The sequence below is a fragment of the Cetorhinus maximus genome, chromosome 7 (assembly GCF_964194155.1).
Source record: "Cetorhinus maximus chromosome 7, sCetMax3.hap1.1, whole genome shotgun sequence".
Classification (NCBI taxonomy): domain Eukaryota; kingdom Metazoa; phylum Chordata; class Chondrichthyes; order Lamniformes; family Cetorhinidae; genus Cetorhinus; species Cetorhinus maximus.
This window is the reverse complement of record NC_135885.1, coordinates 67257773-67270014: the sequence shown is the minus strand read 5'-3', so window position 1 is coordinate 67270014 and position 12242 is coordinate 67257773. Positions and strand designations below refer to the sequence as shown.

Genomic DNA, 12242 nt, shown 5'->3' with positions numbered 1-12242 from the left:
CGGAGTACTATACTGTTGACTTACCCTGAACCCAGTTCTTCTACACATAGATACCCCATCCTGTGAGGGACACGGCTCTTGACTCCACCAACTGTTGGTAGGACTATTTGGGAAGATGGTGGCGGTTACGCTGTACTGTACTGTTCTCTGTGACCATTATGGAAGATCTAGCTCCAAGGCCCAATCAATATTTACTTCTTGAAAAAGGTGCCGCCAACGTAACAGCAGAATACCACAGCGTTCAGTGCTGGAGCTTCAACTATTTACAACCTATATTAATGACTTGGATGGTGGATTAAGTGCAATGTAGCCAAATTTGCTGACAATACAAAGGTAGGAAAGCAGGTTTTGAGGGAGGATACAAAGAGTCTGCAAAAAGACCTGGATAGGTTAAGTGAGTGGGCCAAAATTTGATAGAGTATAACGTGGGAAAATATGGTATTGTCCACTTTGCTGGGAAGAAAAACAGAACATTACTTAAATGGAAAGGGACTACACACTGCTGCTGTACAGAGGAATCCGAGTGCCCACAAATTGCAAAAAGTTAGCGTGCAGACACAAGTAATTAGGAAGGCAAATGGAATGGTGGCCTTTATTGCAAGGGGAATGGAATAAAGTAGGGAAATCTTGCTACCACTCTAGAGGGCATTGGTGAGACTGTACCTAAAGTGCTGTGTACAGTTTGTTCTCCTTACTTAAGTTGGGATATATGTTTGTTGGAAGCAGCTCGGAGAAGGTTCACTAGGTTGATTCTTGGGATGAAGAGGTTGTCTTATGAGGAAAGACTGAACAGGTGGGCCTGTACACATTGGAGTTTAGAAGAATGAGAGGTAACCTTATTGAAACATAGAAGATTCTGAGGGGTCCTGACAGAGTAGATACTGAGATGATGCCTCGCCTTGTGGGGAAATCTAGATCTAGCAGGCAGAGTTTAAAGATGGGTAGACCATTTAAGGTGAGGAGGAATTTCTCCTCCGAGGGTCATTAAGCCTTAGGAATTCTCTACCCCTGGGTCGGTGATTTTTTTTTTATTCATTCGTGAGGAAAAAAAGGCTGTGTTAGACAAATTTTTAATAGACAAGGGAGTCAAGGGTTATGGGGGGGGAGGTTCAAGCAGGAGAGTGAAGTTAAAGCCAAATCAGATCAGCTATGATCCTACTGAGTGGCAGAGCAGGCTTGAGGGGCCAAATGGCCTACACCTGCTCCTATTTCTTATGATCTTATGACATTCACCAATGTGTTAAAAGTCTGATGGAAGTCTGAAATATTAACTGTTTCTTGCTCTCCAGAAATGCTGCCTGACCCGACTTCCAGCATTGTGCTTTTTTTAAAAAAAAGTATTGTACTGGGCAATAATTTTTTAATTTATTTTTTCAGAGGATGTGGGCATCACTGGCTAGGCCAGTATTTATTGCCCATCCCTAACTGCCCTTGAGAAGAGTAGTAGTGAGCCACCATGAATTGCTGCAGTCCATGTGCTGTAGGTACACCCAAAGTGCTGTTAGGAAGGGAGTTCCAGAATTTTGACTCAATGACAGTGAGGATTGGAGATATAGTTCCAAGTCAGGATGTTGGGTGGCTTTGAGGGGAACTTGAAGGTGGTCATGTTCCCATGCATCTGCTACCCTTGTCCTTCTAGGTGGCAGAAGCCACCAGTTTGAAAAGTGCTGTCAAAGGTGAGTTGCTACAGTGCATCTTGTAGATGGTACATACCGCAGCCACTGTGCATCGGTGGTGGGAGGGAGTGAATGTTTAAGGTGGTGGATGGCGTGTCAATCAAATTGACTGCTTTGTGGTAGATGGTGTCAAGCTTCGAGTGTTGTCGGAGCTGCACTCAGCCAGGCAAATGGATAGTATTACAGTATAGTATATAGACAGTATAGATTGTGAACAGGCTTTGGGGAGGCAGGAGGTGAGTTACTCGTCACAGCCCAGCCTCTGACCTGTTCTTGCTGCCGCAGTATTTATATGACTGGTCCAGTTCAGTTTCTGGTCAACATTAACCTCTAGGATGTTGTTAGTGGGGGATTCAACAATGGTAATGCCTTTGAATGTCACAGGAAGATGGTTAGATTTTCTCTTGCCATCTTCTGCAGAGATCAGCTAGTTTTCCCTCTTCCCAAGAAGAGGAAATTGGATCTCCAAGAACTGTAAACTAATACCTCCTATTGGGTTAGACAACAAATGGAACTTCCCATAATTAATTAACTAATCCTAGTCCTTGGACTATCTAATATTGTGATGGTAGACCTTAGACAGAGGAATCTGATGGGCTATTCATCAAGGTACAGCTAGAAAGTATGGTATGTGCACAGGCATAATACTGGTTACTGTAGAGAAAACTTAAAGCCTTAAATAAATACACAACTAAAATATTTCATTGTATTAAATATTTTATTTAAATAGTACTTCTGATGAAAGGTCACAGATCAAAAACATTAAATCAGTTTCTCTCTCCACAGATGCTGCCAGACCTGCTGAGCATTTCCAAGATTTTCTAATATTTGTTTGATTTCCAGCACCTGTAGTATTTTGCTTTGTGTTGCAGTATGTTTACTTAATGTGCTTAAAGTACCCACTTTACAATGCTATTCAACAACAGAATCTCCATTTACCTTTAGTGCCTCTATGACAGGTTCGTATAGGTCAGGAAAGCCTGAAAATCGGAAGATCATGCAGTGCACCAATTCAGACAACTGTTGAAGACAGCTTGTGCCAGAGTTAGATTCCTCTTTAGACAGTGACACGACTAATTTGGGAATATCAGAGACAAGCTGTGGAGCAATAGGATATGAATTACTGTAAGAAAGACTAAGCCATAAATAAATAAATACACAGCCACAATAATCATTAAGTATTTTCATAACTTAATTTAGCACTCCATTTGGTTCTACAACTCATTTCCGTAAGAACTATGACATTTACAAAATGCCTATACTCATGATACAACTCAGCTCCAACTAAGAGCTTTCATAATTCCAGCTGATAAATAAATTGCACTAATAAATAAAAATGAAATGATGTGGCCAAATTTTATGAAAGCACTCTCCTGCATTTTAACAGAAAATTATAAGCACACTTCCCAAAATTTTCCATCCATTAAAATTAACAGTTGCAGATTTATGGCAAGTGTACTTACGATTTCTAAATATGCAAAGCAAGGTGAATGAATAGTTGTGGGGCCACATCTAGAATCTGCTAATATCAGCTTCCAGACAGGCAAGACTCAGCTTGCAATCATAAAATTAACCCATATGTGTTAGCTTGACAAGCAGTGCTTGCAGAGAGTATTTGAAGTACACAGCTTTGATGAGCCCAGACCGAATACACAAAATGTTCGAGAGTGTCTATGATACCACTTTGTCAGCTTAGGACTTGAAGGCAGGGGAGGACATATGGCAGGACTCAAGCAAGGTCTTTTTACTCACAAAACAGAGCCTATATAAACAGCACAGTACAGAAAACTGACTATAGTTTACATAAAAAGAGCCTCCACAAATTCAGTAAATAGAACTCATGACCAAAACTCCAGCTACATCTCCTGATAAAAACAGGGTAATTTTTCCAGTAAAATGCAGTGATTGGAGACAAGTTACCCAATTCTAGTTGATTATTTCTTCAGCAAAGTGTAGTGAGCAGAAGCTGGTTACATACAAATTACTTGCATAAAAATTAAACCTAGTTACTTACAACAGTGCAATCTTGCAGAGTGATAGATGGGGAACTACCCAATCAGTTCAAATCTGGTCAGGAATAGTGGTATCACTGTATATTGCCAAAATGTTCCTGCTTTCCCAGGGTAAGCCCTACATTTATATGTTCTTTTCTAGTTAAAGCAAGGCAGTTGAAACTGATCTTCTTGGTGAGTTGGCAAACGTGGTGTCCATTAAGGGCCAACCTATAGCTGCTCACGGAGGAACAATCCAAGCCACACTTACCACCCAGTTATACATTTTCTTAAAACTTGCAAACATGTTGAACAACTCCAATAAGTCAAATTTTGCGGTGGAAAAAAGGGGGAAGGGAATGTTGATAATTCTGAACATCAGAGCGTTGTTGGAGCTGCACCCTATAGCTGCATGCCACTGTGGTTCAGGGGTGGAAGTGGTACTGTCAAAGGAGCCTTGATGAGTTTCTGCAGCACATCTTGTAGAAGGTACACACTGCTGCCACTATGCTTCAGGGGTGGGAGTGAATAAATGTTTTCAAGTGGGCTACTTTGTCCTGGATGGTGTTGAGCTTCTTGAATTTTGTTGGAGCTGCACTCATCCAGGCATGTGGAGAATATTCCATCACACTCCTGACTTGTGCCTTGTCGGTGGACAGGCTTTGGCGAGTTACTCATTGCAGACTTCCCAGTCTTTAGCCTGTTTTGGCAGCCACAGTATTTACATGGCTCGTCCAGTTCAGTTTCTGGTTAATGGTAATCCCCCAGGATGTTGATGGGGGAATTCAGCAATGGTAATGCCACTGAACAGAGGACATAGGAGCAGGAGTATCCATTTCAGCCCTTCAAGCCTACTCTGCTATTTAATAAGATATGGCTGAAGTGGTTGTGGTCTCAACTCCAGTTTGCTATCTGCCTGCCATGACCCTCGACTCCCTTGGCTATCAAACATCTGTCTAACTCTGCCTTGAATAAATTCAAAGACCCATCCTCCACTGCTTTCTGGGGAAGAGAATTCCACATACTAACCACAAAAAAAATTCTTTACATCGTCGTTTTAAGCAGTAGACTTCTTATTCTGAAACTGTGTCCCCTGACTCTAGTCTCCCCAACAAGTGGAAACTCCCTCCCAGTACCCACCCTATCAAGTCCCCTCAGAATCTTATATATTTCAATAAGATCACCTCTCATTCTTCTAAACTCCAATTGGATGTAGGCCCAATCTGTTCAACCTTTCTCCATAAGGTAAGCCCCTCATCCCAGTGATGAGTCGAGTAAACCCTCTAATTGCTTCTAATGCAATTATATATTTTTTTCAATTAAGGAGACCAAAACTGTACAGTGTCCCAGATGCGGTCTCATCAATGCCCTGATCAACTGCAGTTAACTTCCGTACCTTTATATTCCATTCCGCTTGCAATAAATGCTATACCCCTATGTTCTAACTTTGAGATTGTCATAGAGACATAGAGGTCTACAGCACAGAAAAGGGCCCTTCGGCCCATCGAGTCTGCACCAGTCAAACAAGTACCTAATTATTCTAATCCAATTTTCCAGCACTAGGCCCATAGCCTTCTATACCATGGCATTGCACGTGCACATCCAAATGCTTCTTAAATGTTATGAGGGTTTCTGCCTCTACCACGCTTTAAGGCAGAGAGTCCCAGGTTCCCACCCTCTGGGTGAAAAAAATTCTTCCTCACATCCCTCTAAACCTCCTGCCCCTTACCTTAAATCTATGCCCTCTCGTTATTGATCTCTCCACCAAGGGGAAAAGTTCCTTCCTGTCTACCCTATCTATGCCCCTCAATTTTATACACCTCAATCATGTCCCCTCTCAATCTCCTCTGCTCCAGGGAAAATAACCCCAGTCTATCCAATCTCTCCTCATAACTAAAACTCTCCAACCCAGGCAACACCCTGGTAAATCTCCTCTGCACTCTCTCTAGTGCAATCACATCCTTCCTATACTGCGGATTCCAGAACTGCATGCAATACTCTAGCTGTGGCCTAACCAGCGTTTTATACAGTTCCAGCATAACTTCCTTGCTCTTATATTCTATGCCTCGGCTAATAAAGGCAAGTACCCCATATGCCTTAACCACCTCATCTACCTGTCCCACCATCTTAAGGGCTGGTGGACATGCACACCAAGGTCCCTCTGATCCTCGGTACTTCCCAGGGTCCTACCATTCATCGCGTATTCCTATGCCTTGTTTGTCCTGCCCAAGTGCATCACTTCACACTTATCCAGATTACATTCCATTTGCCACTGATCAGCCCACCTATATACTCCAGTAATCTAAGGCTAACCTCCTCAATATTTACTACCCCACCAATTTTCGTATCATCCGCAAACTTACTGATCAATCCTCCTACATTCAAGTCTAAATCGTTTATATATGCCACAAACAGCAAGGGACCCAACACCGATCCCTACGGAACCCCACTGGACACAGACATCCAGTCAAAAAAACACCCCTCGACCATCACTCTCTGCTTCCTGCCACTCAGCCAATTCTGGATCCAATTTGCCAAATTGCCTTGGATCCCATGGGCTCTTACCTTCATTATCTGGCTCTCATGCGGGACCTAATCAAAAGCCTTGCTGAAGTCCAAGTAGACTACGTCAAATGCATTGCCCTCATCAACACACGTGGTCACCTCTTCAAAAAATTCAATCAAATTGGTCAGACATGACCTCCCCTTAACAAAACCACACTGACTGTCCTTAATTAATCCCTGCCTCTCCAAGTGCAGATTTAATTCTGACCCTCAGAATTGCTTTCAATACTTTGCCCACCACTGAGGTTAGACTGACTGGCCTGTAGTTCCCTGGTTTATCCCTTCCTCCCTTTTTGAATAACAGTACCACATTGGCTGTCCTTAAGTCCTGTGGCCAGAGAGGTATTGAAAATTATTGCCAGCGCCCCTATCTCCTCCCTTGCCTCATTCAACAGCCTGGAATACATTTCATCCAGGCCTGGAGATTTATCTACTTTTAAGCCTGCCAGACCACTTAGAACCTCCTCCCTTTCTATGCTAATTTCTTTAATTATATCACAGTCCTTCTACCTGATTTCCATACCCATGTCGCCCCTCTCACTTGTGAACACTGACACAAAGTATTCATTTAGAACCCTACCTACGTCTTCCAGCTCCACACACAAATTACCACTATGGTCCTTAGTGGACCCTACTCTTTCCCTAGTTATCCTCTTACTCTTAGTGTACTTCCAAAATAACTTTGCATTTTCCTTTATTTCACCTGCCAATGTTTTGTCATGCCCACTTTTTGCTCTCCTAATTTCCTTTTTAAGTTCCCCCCTACACAATCTATACTCCTTCAGGACTTCCGCTGTTTTGGGCCCTCAGTATCTGCCATAAGCCTCCCTTTTTCTCTTTATCCAATCCTGTACATCCCTCGACATCCAGGGTTCCCTGGATTTGGTCCCACCCTTTCGTCTTTACTGGAATATGTTGGCCCTGTGCTCTTCCTATTTCCTTCTCAAATGAGTCCCACTGCTCCAATGCAGATTTACCTAAAAGTAGCTGCTCCCAGCCCACTCTGGCCAAATCATATCTGATCTTATTAAAATCGGCCTTCCCCCAGTTCAGAACTCTGATTTCTGGCCCATCCTTGTCCTTTTCCATAACAACCTTGAATCTAACGGAGTTATGACCACTATCTGCAAAATGCTCCCCACTGATACCTCTACCACTTGCCCGGCTTCATTCCCTAAAATTAAGTCCTGGACCGCCCCCTCTTTTGTAGGACCTTCTATGTACTGGCTTAAAAAACTCTCCCGAATACATTTTAAGAATTCCGCTCCTTCTAAACCTATCACACTATGACTAACTCAGTTAATGTTGGGGAGTTGAAATCCCCCACTATTACTACACTATTATTTTTACACTTTTCTGAAATTTGCCTGCATATCTGCTCTTTTATTTCTCTCTGACTGTTTGGGGGCCTATAGTACACTCCTAGTAACATGATTGCTCCTTTTTTGTTTTTCAGTTCTACCCATATGGCTTCATTTGAAGAGCCTTCTAAGATGTCATCCCTCCTTACTGCTGTAATTGATTCCTTGATCAATATTGCGATACCCCCTCCTCTTTCTCGCCTGAAGACCCTATATACTGGAATATTGAGCCAATCCTGCCCCTCTCTCAACCATGTCTCTGTGACAGCAATGACATCATACTTCCATGTGTTACTTTGTGCCCTCAACTCATCTGTCTTATTCGTCAGACTCCTTGCATTAAAATAAGTACCATCCAACCTTTCCAAACTCCCTTGTGCCTTAACTGGCCTCTAATTTCTATGCCTTCCAGATTCACTTGCTCTCTTCTAATTTTCGCTGTGCATCTCCCCCTGCTGAACCTCCTCTCAGGATCCCGCCCCCCTGCCTAGTTTAACCCTCCCTAACAGCGCTAGCAAACCTCCCCGCGAGGATATTGGTCCCATTCTGGTTCAGATGCAACCTGTCCACCTTGTACAGGTCCCACTCACCCCAGAAACAGTCCCAATGTTCCAGAAATCTAAAGCCCTCCCTCCTGCACCATCTCTCCAGCTACGTATTCATCTGGACTAACCTCCTATTTCTATACTCACTAGCGCGTGACACCGGAAGTAATCCAGAGATTACTACCTTTGAGGTCCTGTTTTTTAATCTGTTCCCTAGCTCCCTAAATTCTGCTTGCAGGACCTCATCTCTCTTTCTACCTATGTCGCTGGTACCAATATGTACCACGATCTCTGTCTGTTTGCCCTCCCTCTTTAGAATGCCCTGCAGCCATGCAGTGACATCCCTGACCCTGGCACCAGGGAGGCTACATACCATCCTGGAGCCTTGCTGCATATAGACATGGATTGCTTCAGTATCTGAGGAGTTGCGAATGGTGCAATCAGCAAACAGCCCCACATCTGGCCTTACAATGGAAGGAAGCTAATTGATGAAGCTGGCTGGGCCTAAGACATTGCCCTGAGGAACTCCTACATGTCCTGGGATTGAGATGATTGACATCCAACCACCACAACCATCTTCCTTTGTACTAGGTATGACTCCAACCGGCAAGTTTTCCCCCTGAATCCCATTGACTTCAGTTTTCCTAGAGCTGCCTTGTTTTCAAGGGCAGTCACTCTCACCTCAACTTGTTAAATAAATACTCATCCCCGAATCACTTGGAAGTTATTGTTGAAGGACCATCAACCCTTGGTTGTAGCAGTAACCACATAAGAAACTCACTTTCACCATTCAACTCTAGCCCTAGGAAATGTTCATGTGTTATAGAGAATAATTTGCTCATCCAGGTTCTGATTCTATGATGCGACTCCTTTCCCTCTATCTCCTTTTGCATGGCATAACTCTATTCAGCATTTCACTACATAGGGAACCATAACTGGAAATTCACATCCTATCACTCTGTAGCAGCAAAACATGAAGTTTTAGTAAAATTAGGCGCCTGGAGTTTCCACCAGGTTACGCTGCATATTTTCATCGCAACTCACCCAAAAATCAGCCAAACAGTACAAAAGATCATGGAATTTAAATATGAATTACTTCTAGCACAGATCTAGTTTGTGGTCTTTTGCACTCGCTTAAAAAACATCACTCTAGGAGCAGACCCTACCCAGCAAACTGGCCATGCCCACAGATTAATTTGATCAACACTGGGAGTTTTCAACTATTTGTGTCTGCTTGTGAGAAGGTTCTAAAAATTAAACTTATTGGCAAAAGGACATTTTCAAAGTCACATTAAAAAAAATGTTGTAAATGTTTTTGATTCACTAAGAAAATGACTTCTGTACACCAATATAACGAGCAAATGGATCTTTAGTTCTGTTACTTTTTAAAAGCCACATGGAGTGGATTAGGCTCTAATTAAAATGCTTATATATTTTGTGATAAACCCATTTTCACCAAACTATACCATGTTGCCACTCAAATATTTTGAGCACGTTTTAAAAAGCAATTTTTAAAAAAAAGTACACTCCAATATATTACCCAATTGCACTTGTCCATGGCAGATTTTAAGTTTCATGATATGCAAATCTGCTTGAGCGAAAATCTAAGAGTAAACACACATCCTCAATCTATCTAACACAGATGCACAGTGGCAGCAGTGTGCACCATCTACAAGATACACTACAGCAACTTGTCAAGCCCCCTTCAATAGCACCTTCCAAACCCACGACCTCTACCACCTAGAAGGACAAGGGCAGCAGATGCATGGGAACACCACCACCACATGCAACTTCCCCTCCAAGCCACACACCACCCTCACTTGGAACTATTTTGCCGCTCCTTCACTGTTGCTGGTCAAAATCCTGGAACTCCCTTCCTATCAGCACCATCTGTATGCCTACACCACATGGACTGCAGGGGTTCAAGGAAGCAGCTCACCACCACTTTCTCAAGGGCAATTAGGGATTGGCAACAAAAACTGTCCCAGCCAGCAACACCCACATCCCATGAAAGGATAAAAAAAAAATCTCTTACTGCCCCTAAAGTGGAAATTCTAGCCTGGGGTTACTGCTTATTTTAAAGATCTCTCTCTTATCAGACATATTTTGGTCATTGTTAAGCAATTTAACACTTCCATTGAATTTACTGAAGACTATTCTATGTCACTGTCATAGCAAAATAAAAATTTACCCAGTGAAAATATAATTCACCCTTGCACTGAACTGCTCAGAACAGTCTTTGCAACATACTTAAGAACTTGTTTCTATCTACTGTCCTGTTTCTTCATAATTTTTCAGCTCTGTGAAGCTGAATGGAGAGGTAGGTGAAACTAAATCTGCACCTTCAGATCAAAACTATTCAAAAGTTTAGGCCTACAACAACTGGTGATCAAAGAAAACTGCTTTAAGTATTCTACTCGGGCCTTCTTTCAAATGGTGTCCAGAAATAATTTTGAATTGCTATAAATCTATACTTTTGTTCCTGCAAATAATCCAGTTTTAGTGCCAAGTTTATAGCTGTCAAAGTGGTTTTGTTAATGTTTATACAATGTTAAAATCACAATCATGCTGAATCAAAGGTTCAAGTAAACAGTACAAAACTACTTTCATGCTGCACACTCCCCCCTCCCCAGACAAGACTAATACTTACCACATGGAAAGCTTCTGGTGAATGTTGAAAACTAAGCAACATGTATTTCAATACATCAAGGGCTCCTGCTCTTACAATTGGATAAAATAACCTTGAGAACACCTGAAAGATATGAAGTTAATGACTGGTTCAAAGAAGGGCAAAAGAACTTGCATAGATGAGGCACAGGAGGTCCCAAAGTGCTTCACAGCCAAGGAAGTATTTTTGAAGTGTTGTCCCTATTGTAATATAGGGAAACATGGGAGCCAACTTGCACACAGGAAACACTCTGTAGTATATTTATCAATTTTTTTTCCCAGAAAATGTAAATGTTGTGTATTATCATTCTGGAATTTAATTCATTACTAGTCTTTGGAAATCATTGTTTCAGTGAAATACATGGCAAACATTACAGCTAACAAAAAGGCACACCAACATAATTTCATCCTTGAATTGATAAGCAACCCAGTTACTGTTAAAGACAGTCATGTGTTATGGATTTGTACCCAACAGGATCTGGACCCAGACTCATTTAATTTTGAAGCCAGTCATTTGATCCTGGTTCTACATGAAGGATTATTTCACTGTTCCATCTAATATTTCCAAATACATATTCTATACAAAATATACTTCTTCTTAGGCAGTCCCAGGGAATTAAGGATGACTTGCTTCCACTCCAATTCAATAGCTCCTGAAATGGCTAATAAGTCCAATGCACAATCTGCAGACTGACATTTGGGGCAGATGGCACATGAAGGGTTGGATAGATAGATTGTTTGGAGGTTTGCACTCTCCCTCCAATGCCAAGACTTTGCCTCTGCACGTTGCTAAAGTCTATTGATGTGTTTGATGCCTTCCTAATGAGCCTTCTCCATTCTGGTTGGTCACAAGACTATGAAGTCAGTGGGCATGTTTGATCTCTTCAGGGATGCTTTGAGGGCATCCCTAATGTGTTTCCACTGTCCTCCTGGGCGACTCCTGCCATGATAGAGTTCAGAGTAGAGCAGTTGCTCAGGAGTCTGGTGTCAGGCATACCAGCAACATATACCGCAGAGCAGAGTTGGTTTGAGTGATTAGCACCTCAACGCTGGGCAGGTTAGCTTGGGAGAGGATGCTGCTGTTAGACCTCCTTTCTTGTCAACTATGTTGGAGGATCTTGTGAAGAAACCATTGGTGGTAATTCTTCAGTGCTTTGAGATGCCTGCTGTATACTCACCTAAGTAATGAAAGCATATGGATATAGGGGGCACTGATGTCCAGTAAACCATGACCTTAGTCTCCAGTTTGAGATCCTGGTCCTCAAATACATTTTTCTTCAGTCGACCGAAGACTGAGCTGGCACACCAGACACAATAATGCATTTTGTCACCTATGTCTGCTTTCGTCGAAATGAGACTCCCAAGATACAGAAAATGGCCCATGTTTTCCAGGATCAACAGGGGGAGGTGTTTTGCTGTGGAAGCTGGTTGAAAGAG

General features: G+C 42.4%; 1 protein-coding gene across 1 annotated transcript in view; it reads right to left on the bottom strand.

The window, feature by feature from the left end:
* Positions 1-12242, bottom strand: part of LOC144682859 (ubiquitin carboxyl-terminal hydrolase 35-like) — a 102541-nt gene that overhangs the window by 47446 nt on the left and 42853 nt on the right. Inside the window, exons 6-7 of the mRNA XM_078545670.1 lie at positions 10789-10890; positions 2616-2774 (exon numbers count right to left, since the gene is read on the bottom strand). Of these exons, the coding sequence (XP_078401796.1) occupies positions 2616-2774; positions 10789-10890 (261 nt within the window). The remainder of the gene's footprint in view (positions 1-2615; positions 2775-10788; positions 10891-12242) is intronic.